The 14,408-nt window shown below is 32.2% G+C and overlaps 1 protein-coding gene across 1 annotated transcript; it reads right to left on the reverse strand.

Moving 5' to 3' along the window:
- Positions 1-148: 148 nt before the first annotated feature.
- LOC123658023 (homeobox protein rough-like) lies at positions 149-14,231 on the reverse strand. Its single transcript, XM_045593503.1, has 4 exons — positions 13,925-14,231; positions 1,289-1,409; positions 802-915; positions 149-361 (listed from the first exon to the last, which is right to left on the reverse strand). Exons 1-4 carry the CDS (start codon positions 14,229-14,231, stop codon positions 253-255), a joined length of 651 nt encoding a protein of 216 aa, XP_045449459.1. The 3' UTR covers positions 149-252.
- Between the last annotated feature and the right edge of the window lie 177 nt (positions 14,232-14,408).

Here is a 14,408-nt window from a genome sequence, read left to right on the forward strand (position 1 = left end):
GTATATGAAGCCAGAGATGCAGAGCCCAAACTTAAACTCGTTAGATTTTGTTAATTGAAATACCTATACTGTTTTTGCGATTTTTACGGCAGTCCAATCCCATATACATAAGCATTAAATATAATGTAATCAATAAGTAAAACCCAAATAATTGTACGAAATTTATTTTTACACGTAAATTCGAAGCACGTTTGCAATTTGAATATTATAAATTTCCTTTAATTAATTATTTACTAAATAAATTAATTTAGGTTATTTGTCTAGATTAGGCGGCGGTTGTACTGGGAGGCAGGGGCACGGATGAGTACCGTATGGCGCGTTAAATAAGGGCTGAAAGAATCCAGATGCAGCGGCTAATTGTCTGTAATTATAGTTAATAAAACATAAATCGTTTGATATCGATTACTAAATAATAAAAAAATCCATCCAAAAAAAATGCATTTTGCGGTTGTGTATGACGGTATCCAACTGATAAAAGTGTTTGATATATTCATCTTTTTTACCGTCGAATTCCACTATATATATTTTTTTTATATAGTAGATATTATTTGCCATATTTGCCTTTTCGCAATTGTTACCCATACTAAAAGTTGTAATCTCTCAATTGAAGTGAAACAGGTTCGAATGGTCTACTGTATTTCCTGCTGTTTAAGCGTGTTCGTAATTTATGTGCAGGATACATTTTATCTACTAAAACTGGACCTAATTATCATAATTAAATTAATCTATGGACACTAATTTTATCATCTAAATCAATATAATCAAATAAGAATTTTCAAAATTTTACAATATGGTCTGTACCTGTACTGTTGATCCAAATGTGCTTTTTCAATTCTCTTGTCTTTGGCTCTTCTGTTTTGAAACCATATTTTTACTTGAGTTTCGCTCAGTGATAAAGCAGAGGCAAGTTCACACCTGAAACGTTATATAGATATTGATGGCTTTTTACGCAAAGTTTGAAATGTGCTGTTATGGTACTGTGATGTTATTTTATGGCACATTTAAATTATTAGATTAACTAGAAACATGAAAATCGACTTTTAAGATATGAGTGATCGATCGATGGTCTATTATAACAAAATAAATATATTAGCAAAGCAACAAACGACAGACTACAAACGCTCCTCGTTTAATTTAATTTTCTAAATAATGTGAATTATGTGTATCTAATCCTCTTTCTACATTAGTTATCGTGGAAGTTAAATCTACCGTGTTTCATTTTATAATAATATCTTTCATATAATTATGTAATACAATAATACGTAGGTGGGATAAAAATACGCCTGACCTTCGTGCGCGAGCAACGTATTCACCTCTTGCGTATTCAAGTTCAAGACGTAAGGTTTGGTGGGCAGAAAAAGTTGTGCGTTGCCTTCGCGGTCGGCTTTCTTTGCGTCTTCTACGTGCCACTGAAAAAATTACATGATTGTTTTTTTATTTTAATACAGATACATTAGAAATCGAATATTAAAACACAATAAATCATGAAAGATTCAAGTAAACAAATAAATAATTCAATTTATAAAATAAATGCCTTCACACTTCACAGTCACTGCAGTTTAAAATAGGATATAATAATGTTTGCCGTAGCTAATCAAATGAGACATATAATGTAGAAATATTAACAGTATAACCACAGTTTCTAATAGGAAAAAAAACGCCCTGATCACAACAAACATCCGGAACATTAGGAAATTCTAAACAAATTTTAATATCATATCAAAAATCGAGATGCAGGTTCGATCCCCGCTGGAACGGTCGATTTTTGATATGTATGTATTCTAGGCAGTGGCGTAGCGAGGAGGGGCCAAGGGGGCAACATGCCCAGGGCTCTACTCACAAAGGGCACCAAATTGTCCACAAAACAAAAAATTGCTAAACATATTATATTGTTTTCGAATGGGATGGGGACGCTAATCTGGCGGTATTGTGCCGATGACGCTAGTTAAGCCCGCTACGTCACTGCTTCTAGGTTTCTATAAATGTTACAGTGGTGATCAAACCCGCGCTCTTTAGTGCAACAGTCAAATGCTGTGAATACTGTGCCATATCATCACGGTCATCAAAACACCTATTGGTGTAACATAAAAAAATTTTCATTTTTTTTAATGCGCTATTGTTACAAGTTATAAAAGAGTATATGAAAAAAATATCCAAAAATCCGTAACACAACATGTTAATTATCAAACCTAAGGTTTCCCTGCAGTTCCTGTACGCACGGGGAAGTGATTTAGACATGAGAAAATAGCTTGTAAGAGCTCCTATTCCGTGCCATATTGTACGGAAGTGAAACCTTGCGCCGGACAAGGGTGAATCACGATTATTTTAATAATCAGTTTGTAATATAATACGAAGGCGCGGTGACGCTTATATTATGTTATGAATATCGTCGGATAAGATTTCCTGATTTACGCCTTCTCCGTAAGAATTCAAAGTTTGCATGAATGTTGTGATGTGGAAGAATTTGTCTTGAAGCAATTAATGTAATTTAGGTTTCGTTGGTAGATAATATTGTTGTATGTCGGAAGTAAGATTTTTTATTATTATTATTATTTTCTTTTACATTAATTCATTCTACATTGATTAAAAACGCCTCGGTATCTTGATTAAATTAATTATGGTTTGTGGGTAAGCAGTGACTATCGTAAATTAGTAATCTGTTCGTTTGGTACACTTGTTCAATCGGTTGTCACTTTTTTATATCAGACGAATTTAACACTACTAATTTTTTATGTGTAATGTTATATGTGTGTTTGTTTCTCTATTCTTGTGAGACAGAACGTAATAATTTCGACCGAATGTTACTTTTGCATTTTGCACAGCTTTCGTAAATGAAATAGTTTCATATGATTATTACCATTACCTCCTTGTTACATTAATAAATACCTATAAATCATGTACCTAATTTGTCGTCAAATTATCAATTATAATTAATAATTTAGATAATTAATGAAACGTTTTCTTTTAAATTCCCGAATCGCGGAAATATTCACCAACTGGTGCCGATCCGTTTTATAACTTGCCGATAATAATACCTATACTGTTCGGTCAATTTAAGATTTACTTACGTTTCACTGAATCTCGCCGATACCATATAAAAACTGACAGCTCGTTATTCGTTATCCTGAATATTAATAATTTTGTCGTATTTTAATGAATTCGATTTTAGTCCGGACACGTAGTTGGCTAAAGTTAACTTTAGTCAATCGTTGAAATAGATATAGAAAAGAAATTCTAAAGCTAGGCGAGTTTTAAGACCTTAAGTTTTGTTAGGCAAAAAAAAAATTTTCGACTTATAAAATAAAAAGCGTCAGAACCGAACTATTTTACAAGCTTAGATACCTATGTTGAGAAAAAAAAATAGAGTTTCAATCCAAAAGTACCTACTTACTTTTGACACTGATCTATTTTTAACTAAAACCTAGCGAAATATAGACTTCAAAAAGATCACGTACCACACGATCACGTAAGACATAACCGATGTAATTTTCTACTGGAAACATCTAAAATCGAAAGAGTCTTTCGTTTCAGATGAAATGAAATTCCATTTAAAAAAGAATGTTGTAAAAATCCATCTCGGATATACGTATGACTCGGGGTTTACCTATGTTGTTAAAGATACAATTCGCGGTAGAATATGGATCTAATTGTCTCAGTTATTGTCTAAACGCACCCCACCTTTAAAATTAGTGACCTATGCAAGTGTTACATTATCTAGTATTACCTATATTTATAATGCTGTTCCTCGCGGCTTTTAGCGTGTTGACATTAAAGTTACTTAGGGACTCATATACCTAACTGGAATAATAGTAGCGTAATATTAATGACAAAAGAATTACGGAAACTATATCAGTGACTACAAAGTGTAACACTTATAAACAAACTGATTACTCCTAGTAATAAATATTACTATAGAATACAGAAACGGATAGATTAATCATAACAATGAAAATGATCAGCTAGTGCATGATAAAACGCACGCTACTTTCAGAAAAAGAAAATGAACAAAAGATAATAAGTTCAATAGTTCGCATGATCTGCGTCGTTAGATAAAACAGTGCGTGAGTTTGTCCTAATGTGTTTATTACAAAAGTATGAGCCATTCGCCTAACGACGTCCATTATAATCCTCCAAATTGTACTAATATGAAGCAAACTCGGTAGCATTCTGTATTTAATCACCTTAATTTAAACAGTCTTTCTTTAAAAACGTGTAAGTTTTAAACAATTAACTATTTTCTTTTGAAGTGGTTTAGTATAAAGACTACATACATACATACATATAATCACGCCTCTTTCCCGTAGGGGTAGGCACAGACCACTTCTTTCCACTTGCTACGATCCTTACATACTTCTTCTCGCTTCGTCCACTTTCATTTTTCCCTTCATACATGCTCTTCGGTTTAGGGTACTCTTGACCTGGCCTTCTTTCAAGACGTCCTTTATTTGGTCTCGGAACGTCCGCCTAGGTCTACCCCTTCGAACCCTTCCATCCACACTTGCCTTATACACTTTTTTCGTCAATCGTTCTTCACTCATTCTCTCGACATGACCAAACCATCAGACCACAACGTTTCCTTATCTCACTATTTCTTATCCTGTCACTCAGTTTAACTCCTATCATATTTCTTAACGCTCTCATCTCAACTGCATTTATTCTGCTTTCATGTTTCTTCTGCCATACCCAACTTTCACTTCCGTACATGAGTGTCGGAACCAACACCCCCTCATGCACAGCTAAACGAGCCTTGTTAGACACCCTCCGACTGCTCATTAAGAAGTGCAAAGCTCCATTTACCCTGTTTCCTGCATTCACTCTTCTTTCAATATCACTCTCACACTTTCCATCTCTTATAAACTTTGAACCTAGATACACAAACTCATTCACCTGTTCAATTTGTTCGTCTCCAATCACGATATTGCAGCCTGTCACTGCCTCTTCTCTTTCAAACTTCTTTCAAACTCTTCTTCACTTTCGTCTTCTTTACATTCATACTTATAAAGACTAACAGAGAAGAAATATAGGTAGGCAGTTTGTTATGTCATTAATTTCAGGCATAATTTATAATTATACCTTATTTAAGATTATCTTTTAATTTGACTATTTTAACCGACTTCAAAAAAGGAGGAGCTTCTCTATTCGACTTTATTTTTAATGTATCGTTAATAACGAATTAACTACTTATAGTTGATGGATTCTAGGAGTTGGAGTTTATATTAAAGGACACCTATAAAGGTGCAAACAATAGTGCAAACAAATCCGCATAGGAACGGTTCTGCGCGATACAAAGAAGAAGCCCATGTCCAATGCGAAACATTGTCTTGCCCTAGTCAGTACCTTGAGCTGTTTAGAAGCCAGTTTGGCATTACTCTCTAAAATACCTCGGAATAAGACCTTATTCGTAATGTAAACGTCAGGGATGTTAAAATTTTGTGTGGTGATCTAGAATTTCGGACCTACAAAGAAGGATAGTTTGTTAGTGATAGTTGATGGAGTTGATGCTCAAATTTGAGTCTTCTCTTCCACCTCCATCCCAAAGTTATTATGTCTGCCGGTATAATAGCCATTTTTTGTGCTATAACAAATAGTAACAGATAATAAGCTAATTTACTTAAGGTAAATTACAGAATTAACGGGGTTTACGAGCATACTCTTTCGATAACAACTTTATGCTGCGTGTACAACTTAACGAGCGTTAACAAAACTGGTCACCAGAGTGTATCAGACTTCTGAAAGATTATAAGATGGTTTCTACGTTGAAAGAACTTTTTGCCAGACCCAATCAAAGGCCTTTGTTATTACTGAGTGCCGTAGCTTATCCGTTAACTTTGATGGCTCAACGGCGTCAATCACAATTGAACCCTCCGGCACTACATCAATCGTGTTTGAAACTGAGAAAAAGTGCATTATTATCAAAGTCAATTCAGGACCTTACCCTTTTAGTACCTACCATGGACGGTAAACCATTTAAGCACTAGACAGCTTGCGATAAAAACATTAAAAGAGCGGCGACTAGCTCTTTACTTAAAATTCACTTCACAAAGTTCTCAAAACCAACGTCATATTACTTGTCGATATAAATGGTAGGTTTTTTTTTCGTTTGGAAAAAAACATAATTATTCAGGACTTAGGTATTTCCTAAAATGTAAGTATATGCATATTGTAGGTATTATCTGTAACTGTAAGTTAATATTAGGATCATCCTAATAGGATGATGAATCATTACGGAGCAGTGAATAGGAAACTGAGAATCGGCTCGAAATTAGTAAAACATATATTTTCCAATCCCTTAATGTGCGGCGTGACAGAATAATTTATATTTTAGCGTTATCAAGAAAAAGGATTTCATCTACGTGACAAGACATTTGCTGGCGTTGCAATGCCGTATAAAACCACTTATAAGTAAGTTCATTCTGAGTGAGAACACAATATACCCACCTCCCCATTTACAATTTAAATAAAAATATATTGTAAAATTGTAATTTAAATCATGACTGATAAAAATCTACTATAAATATAATCAATAACTCAAATTTCAATTTTTTTTTATAAGCACTTAACAGCCATTTAATTATTTATTATTAGTCAAGAAGTAAAACAACAAACACATGTCTGTATGAATTATTATAAATCGCTGAACGGTATATCAAAAGATTTGCGAGTATGATTTAAATCTAATTGTTATAGAAGTAAGAAGGGTGCCGTGAGAACCGTCAGCTGTCATCACATATGTAATTGGACGTTATCTGACTGACTATTGTCATTTTGAATTACTACCCGACTGGCGTGATTTTAGCCATGATAATATATTAACGATTATTGCTTCATCTATATTAGCGTGTAATATTTAACCTTAATTATGTCGATATAAACATAGAAGTTATGTAGTTTTTGAAATTAAGGTTTTCGTACAAATAGACGAAATGTAGAGCAAAAAACTAAATTGTGTTTTTACTGCCGTTGGTGAAAAACACTTAACATTTAGTTGTTACTGTTAAGTGATAAAAATATTCTAACCTATAATTATGTTATAAGATGTTATATATACAGAGATCACGCTTTCAATAGAGCTAAAAGTGAACAACGAATGCACCGTATTCCTAATTCTAATAACACATTAATCATTAAATTAACTGATACCTACTTTGTTTCCATATTATGTATAGTACTAAGTACATTTATATTAAAAAGAAAGCTACATATAGGTATACATACTAAAGGTAGGTTTATATTAAAGCGTGAACTATATATTGAGCTATTTTTGTGTTTAAAAGTCATTTCTGTTGCCTTATAATAAGGTGTAAATTAGGCGACATGTCAAAATTTGTTTCCTGACTTTTCTTAACTTGTCACACATTCGTAATAAAGCATTGCATGCTAGTTACTCTTACAAAATATAAACAGGATTTTAAAATGCATAAACGAATAATATCCACAAACGTTGTAGATAATCCGTTTACCTAATTTATTTTTTGAAAACACAATATCAAACTAACCGCCCAAAATGGCAGCTTTTTCTTAAATGCATTTTACTACCTACGCGATTTATGGTTCACAAGTTGTTGTGTTTGTTATCAAACGAAATAAAAACCGAACTCAATTTACATCAATTGTATTAATATAATGTAGGTAGTCGAAAAAATTTGTAGGTATAGGTAACTAACAAAGTCGGTAGGTACTCTTTAGATCTCGCTCAAATTAATAAATTGCACAACAAAAAAATTCTTCCACCTTTCAAATAAAAAAGAATCATCAAAATCGACATACCCAGTAAAAAGTTATAAGTTAAAGTTTAAGTTAAATGTATACAAATTTCAAGTCATTGTGTTCAAGGCTTTGAATGAAATAAAATGTATATGAATGTGTAAATTCCTTATGCAGTATAAAATAAAAAATGGGTTACGTAAATAAATAATTATGTGGTAAATTTTAAATATCTATGATGAAAATTCCCCGTATTAAGCTTTTAATGACTTTTCAAAAGAAAAATTAATAAAAACTACTGAGGTACTATTTTGCCGTATTGATTAATGTAGTAGTGTGAACATTTATACCCTTTTTTACTGATTAGTAGACTAACCACAGGGTCATCAATGAAAGTATCCATCCACTCTGCTCCCTAATGCATATTTGTTATTTGTGATTAAAAATGTGATTGTGATTAATCAACAATGATAACAATAGAATAATAGAGCGTAGAACCCTACGCTACCCTTAATATTCATTAGCTATCCCCTAATTACGGATTCGTTCGTGCATTTTTTCATCTGAGAGAAGTACACCTGACTTGTGATTTTTTGTTTTCAATTTTTCCTGATATTGATATTGCCGAGAATGTTTGCTTCAGTAGGTTTCAATTGAACGATAGAGCGTCTGATAGGAATATCTTTGTACGGACAAGAAAATAAGCTGTAGTAAAAAGAAGTAGCGTTTATATTTTAAAATTAAAACACCTTAATTAAAAAAGAAGAAAAAATGAAAATCACGATTTTTTAACAAGTAACAAATCCTTTTACAACAGTGATAAAGATACGAGATAGCTATATTATATTTATTAACCCTGAATAGTTTTAAATAGATATTCGGTTATACATATATAAGATTTTAATACACTTAAATCTAAACTAAAATAAAATTACAATAGTTTATTAAACATTATACATATTTACAATTTACAACTTATAAAGTAACTAAATATTTACAGATAGTTTTAGTATAAATCATGACCGCGTGCAATTAAATTAAATAATTAAAATGAAATTAACATTATCAAAGTTAATAAAAAATTACTTAAGTTTGGTTGGGTAGATACGTCTCCTAAATCCGAATCCGCTCAAATACGATGTAAAACGAGGACGATACAAATTGCGGCTAATGTAAATCACAATGTTATGTTTCCAGCGGAGCGGGCGCGGACCACGTGTCCGCTCCCACGGCGACACCGTCGAGAGTCATGAATTGAAAGCGATTTTTATTTTTGGTACCTTACAATTTATTATATTGTATTTTTTATGATGCCTATACTTTAAATATAATTTCGATTATTTTTCCTAACAGTTTAGTTTGTTTATTTAAATTAAGTTTTACTTAATAAAGTTAATTATAGAGAACCGTTGATTTCGCGATTCTTCCGTAGGATGAAAAAACCAGAAAATTACTATGAAAAACGATAATGGCTAATTAATTGTAAAATATAATCTGCAACATTCGTGTTTAATAGGTAAGTACCTAAATACTAAGACGTACCTTGGTCTAAATGTTTTTTTTTTTTATGTTTAGAATTTTAGATATTGACAATTTTACATACCTCCTAAAAAGCTAGCTTTTTAGGTTCTCAATTCAAATATAGGTATACTATTGGACATAACATGTCATTCTGAATCTACAGTTTATCGTATAACATATATCTTATAACATTATATCAAGTTTCAGTAATTTTTTCGTAAAAGAGTAACAGAAAGCTATTTGTTCATACTTTCAATTCATTATTATTTTTTCATTTATAGTATTAATAGGATTACAAACGGAGAAACAATGTTTGAAAAGGTTTTTTATATCCACCCCTTACAATTTCCATTGTCCTAGTAATGGTATGTAGGTTGTCCTATTACATAATCATAAAAATCAATAGAATGTAAATTTCGTATTTTTTTTAAATAAAATCTTAAGACCGAACAAAACGGATTCAATTTCCATCAAAATTCATCGTTGTCGCTGAGCCGCTAATTTTCGTTTCAGTTTCACGGACCGTTGTTTCGTAATAGTTATAAGAGTTGAACAATGAATTTTATAGCAGTGTAGGAGAACAGTGCTGGCAATTTTCATACGAGGGTGATTTTGAATGGAACGCGGCTTGCTTCTATAGTGAGGCATCGAAACGTGGTGTAGTAATCGCATCAGAGCGACGCTGATGCTGGCTGTCGCTTCGCCTTCCGCATCCACAAACTGGAAACTCAGAAGTTTTTTAACGACGCGAAAAACCATTATGATTCTATTTTCAGAACGACAATTCTCATTCTAATAAGCTTAAAATATGTTGGCCGTAAAGATGATATTACATGTTTACTTTACCCTATATTGTATGGTGTATGTTTATTGAACAGTATTGTGAGACATTTGTCTCTAAAGATATTAAATATTTATAAATGTTTATGTAGATTTATAAAGTTTTCATCGTGGAAATGCAAATATGGAATATGGAAATGTAAACAGTAGAGGTATGTGAGATTGGTATAAAGATATGTACCTACTAAAATTTCGACTCTTAAAAGAAAAAAAGTTTAATTAGTATAAACATTACGTCTATTGAATGTAACAAAATTTATTTGTTACAAGTAATTTTTATATGGAATTTTGATTACTTTGCTGTCGAATGTGTATATTACTAAAAGAAGAAAAGATAATATTATAATATATATAAAAATAAAACAGAGATACCTAAACATCCAGTCCTTGAATATAGAGCGAAATAATATTAGAAAAAATATAAAATATTTTCTTTGAATATTTATAAAGGAACGTCCGGCAAAGAGAACTGAGATTAAGTATCCGCGCCACACAGCTTATCTGTGCCGTCTTGCTATTATACTTATTCAAAGCATTCAAGTATTTTTCTAGTAATATTTTATTTGCAGAACCCTGATAGATATCTATAAAACTCTTTGATCTATTTATCTTTGGCGAAGAATTCAGGAAGGAGATATATGTATATTATGAAATCTTCTGAAGCTTTTATAAAAAGTTCGCTAAAATAAGATTAAAACATAGTAAAAACTGACAGAAGTGTGAGTTTTATTGCGTATTTTTTTTTTTCGTATTAATTTAATACGAAATATTAATTTGTGGGTTGAAGTGGCAGTGGGCTGGTCATCTGTGTCTCAGGAGCGATGGCCGTTGGAGCAGACGGGTCCTGGAGTGGAGACCGCGTCTTCGCGAACGCAGTGCGGGACATCCTCCGGCCCGTTGGACCGACGATCTACGTAAGATTGCCGGTATAGGCTGGATGAGGATTGCGGAAAACCGGGATGTCTGGCGCGAACTTGGGGAGGCCTATGTCCAGCAGTGGGCTGCAATAGGCTAAACTGATTGACTGACTGATATTAAAAAGAAATCTATGAATTGTTTTTTTTTCACACTTATAATAAGCTAGCTACAACGGTGTAAGGATATAAGATAGGCAGACGAAAGGACAATAGTAAAAATTAAAATATTATGGAGAGAGTTAATGACTCGACATAAATTTTGAGGTAGGTACGTGTAACAGCCTTTTCATAGTAGTTTATTTTTTTTTTAAATATAAAAAATATGTTTTATTCAATTAGGTAGACTCGTTAATAAAACGCGCTCGCTGTGTAATTGATATCGCACACTGATGTACCACTTGTCAGGGCGTTGGGTTTTAAAGCTTAAGTAGATACTTATTGGGATATTTTTTTCTTTTATATTTATTTATTTTAGATCGATTTATGGTATGTTCAAAAAGCGATCTCCAATCCAGTTACGTATGTGGAAAATATTTAGTCAACACTTGTGATGTCAAAGATTACGTTTTGTGTTTATAAGGTCTATATTTTAAAATACGAAAACTTAAAAATTCTATTAAAAACTACATTTTTCGGATATATTTTTAAACGGAGTAGAGATAAAATATAGCTCTAATTTTCTATCTGAATCTAATTAATCTTTAAAATTGATCTACCGCTCGGTGGTAAAGGATAATAAAATAAGAAGAGAATTCTAGAACGTATACATACATACACAAGTGAGTATATTCACCAACCATCTTACGGACAGAGAAAATGGTACTGAAAAGCTTACGGGGCCTCTCTTGAAAATAGATGTTGTCGTAGAGCATCAAGAAATATCCCGCTCAAAATCTGGAGCAGCCCTACTGGGAAGGTACCTAAACCTAAACCTTACAGAAGATCAGAGCCGTATGTTATTCCTCTCAAGTAGTATTCTTTCTCTCCTGGGAATGGTCGGGGGTTGGGTTAGCAACGCATACGCAGTGCTTCTGGTGTTGCGGTAATCTGTTACTATACAAAGTGGGCCGTACGCTTATTTTTTATTCTAGTCATAGGAAAAAAGTATTACCATAAGCCTAATCTGGGAATAAAAAGCGATATGTACCGGCGCGTCTCCGTCGTAGAGTCACGTGCAAGTGTATGTCGTTTTGTAGCGTAGGATGTTACTTTTGTATAGTACACTTTCTTAATGGTGAAAGAATTATTGAAATCTTTTATTTTAGTTTCTTTTTTATAACAGCGAACTAAACAATAACTATTTTGTTAAATTCCACATGGACGAAGTCGCGGGCACAGCTAGTACAATAATCCTACATTTGTATATTGCTTTGCTATGACGTTGAGAAGGTACCTAAACTATGGGTTTCCCCTGCTAGAGCGCCTAAGAATTACGCAACTGTTACGAACTTTGAGAGCCTTTTTCTGATGGTCTTCAGATGCCGTTCGAACTAGAAAAAATCCGAGGAAATCCATACATACAGCAACTTTAAATCTAAGTCGTCAAAGTTATTCGTTTTATAAAACCATTAGGTATAACCACCGTTAACAATTTCAATGTGTAGCTATCTACCTGTTATTATTATCAATAATATTTTAACCGACTTTAAAGAAAGGAAAAGGTTCTCAATTCGACTGTATTTGTTTTCTGTCTTACCTTATAACCTTTTAATGGGTGTATTTACTTCGACTTTTCTTTTTTTAATCGAAAGCTGGTGTTTGTCGAGTGCTCCCATTTAGATATTTTAAATCACGCAATCATTAATTTCAATCAACAATCAATCAAGCATTTGATTAAAAAAAGAATCGTCAAAATCGGTACACCCAGTAAAAAGTTATGACGTAACACAAATAAAAAATACAATCAAATAGAGAAAATGCTCTTTTTTGAAATCGGTTAAAAATTTATTTAAATAGACTTAAATAAAATGCTGCTGAAACGCAAAAGTTTAAATGTATGTTTATTAGACGGTCATCAGAATGTCTAAACAGATTTAGATATTGGACAAACGCAGATAATTTATAAACTTGAAAATCTATGGATCTCTTGGAACAGGTTTCAACACACATAAAGCACATTCCTGTATATATGTATATAATAAGTACATATAGATATACAATAATATAATTTATTGTAGGCATCTACACAATTTCATGTTGCTACCGTGGTAATGAGCTTAACTAAGCTCTTTTGTTATTATTAAAATTTTCAAAAAATCTTGGTAATTACATAAAAAGTTTTAAAAAGTTGGTACTCTATATTAAATTGTGTTTAAGGCTTCTATAATTTCGTTATATTTGTATTCTAATATAATAAAATGATCTTACTTTGGAGATACCAATTTTTACCTACACATTGTGTTAATTAATTTAGCTTAAATTTTTATGACACTGGATAAAGTTATTTAATTTTAACAAAGTGAAATTTTAGATAATTTAATTTTAAATAATTAGTTTTAAGTGTAAAACATATATATATGAATATTTGTCTGTGTGTCCTTTATAGAATCGTAAACTATGCATTTGATCATGTCATGATCTTCAGCAAAGTGTTGTGCATGAACCCACAAAGGTTTTTTAAGTTGGTACGACAAAAATAAAAAATAAAAAAAGCGTAGCAACGAGCGCAGGGTACAGCTAGTACCTATATAAAAAGCACTTATTATACCAATATTATATAGTATTAAAGTATTAAAAACCTTAAATGATTTATTTTACTATTGCATAGAGTATTAGCAAAAATTTTATCAATCATTAAATTTTTAAATTAATGAAAAATTGCTTTTGTTATTTTATTTTAGTAATAAAAATTTTCAATTAGTAAATTTTTAATCTACTTAAAGAAAATCCACAACTTATAAACAAAAATTACAAGCAAAACTTTAATAAAAAATAGAACTTACAAAATGCAGCAAGACCAGCACCAAATGCTAATTGCTGATGAGGTAACAGGATAGGACGAGGACACAGTGGTAGCGGTGTTGGTGGCTGCCATAACGGAGACACTGGTAAACTCTCTCTACCTTCGCTATCTCCAATTTCCACATCAGAACACGAATCACTCTCCGACACTTGCGTTTTCTCTTTTTCCTTATTTTTAGGCTGATCAAGGTGACCGTAAATTCGAGCGAAAAATTTACGTGGTGAAGACGGACGCGGCGTTTGAATGGATGTATTCGTAGATTTTTCCGAAAAAATTTCTTTATTCATCATAATTAATGATTAAATTAGATTAAAACAAAAATTTATATTTTGTAAGTTAGTTCTAATGTTATGCTATATTTGGAATTAAATTACGTTTAACAAAACCGTTCACCGCATCGTACGTGTAATCCTGTCCCACTAAACACGTGGATTGAAAGTGTCAGGTGTTTGTCTGAATAACGG

This window comes from Melitaea cinxia, chromosome 11 (assembly GCF_905220565.1).
Source record: "Melitaea cinxia chromosome 11, ilMelCinx1.1, whole genome shotgun sequence".
Taxonomy (NCBI): Eukaryota; Metazoa; Arthropoda; class Insecta; order Lepidoptera; family Nymphalidae; genus Melitaea; species Melitaea cinxia.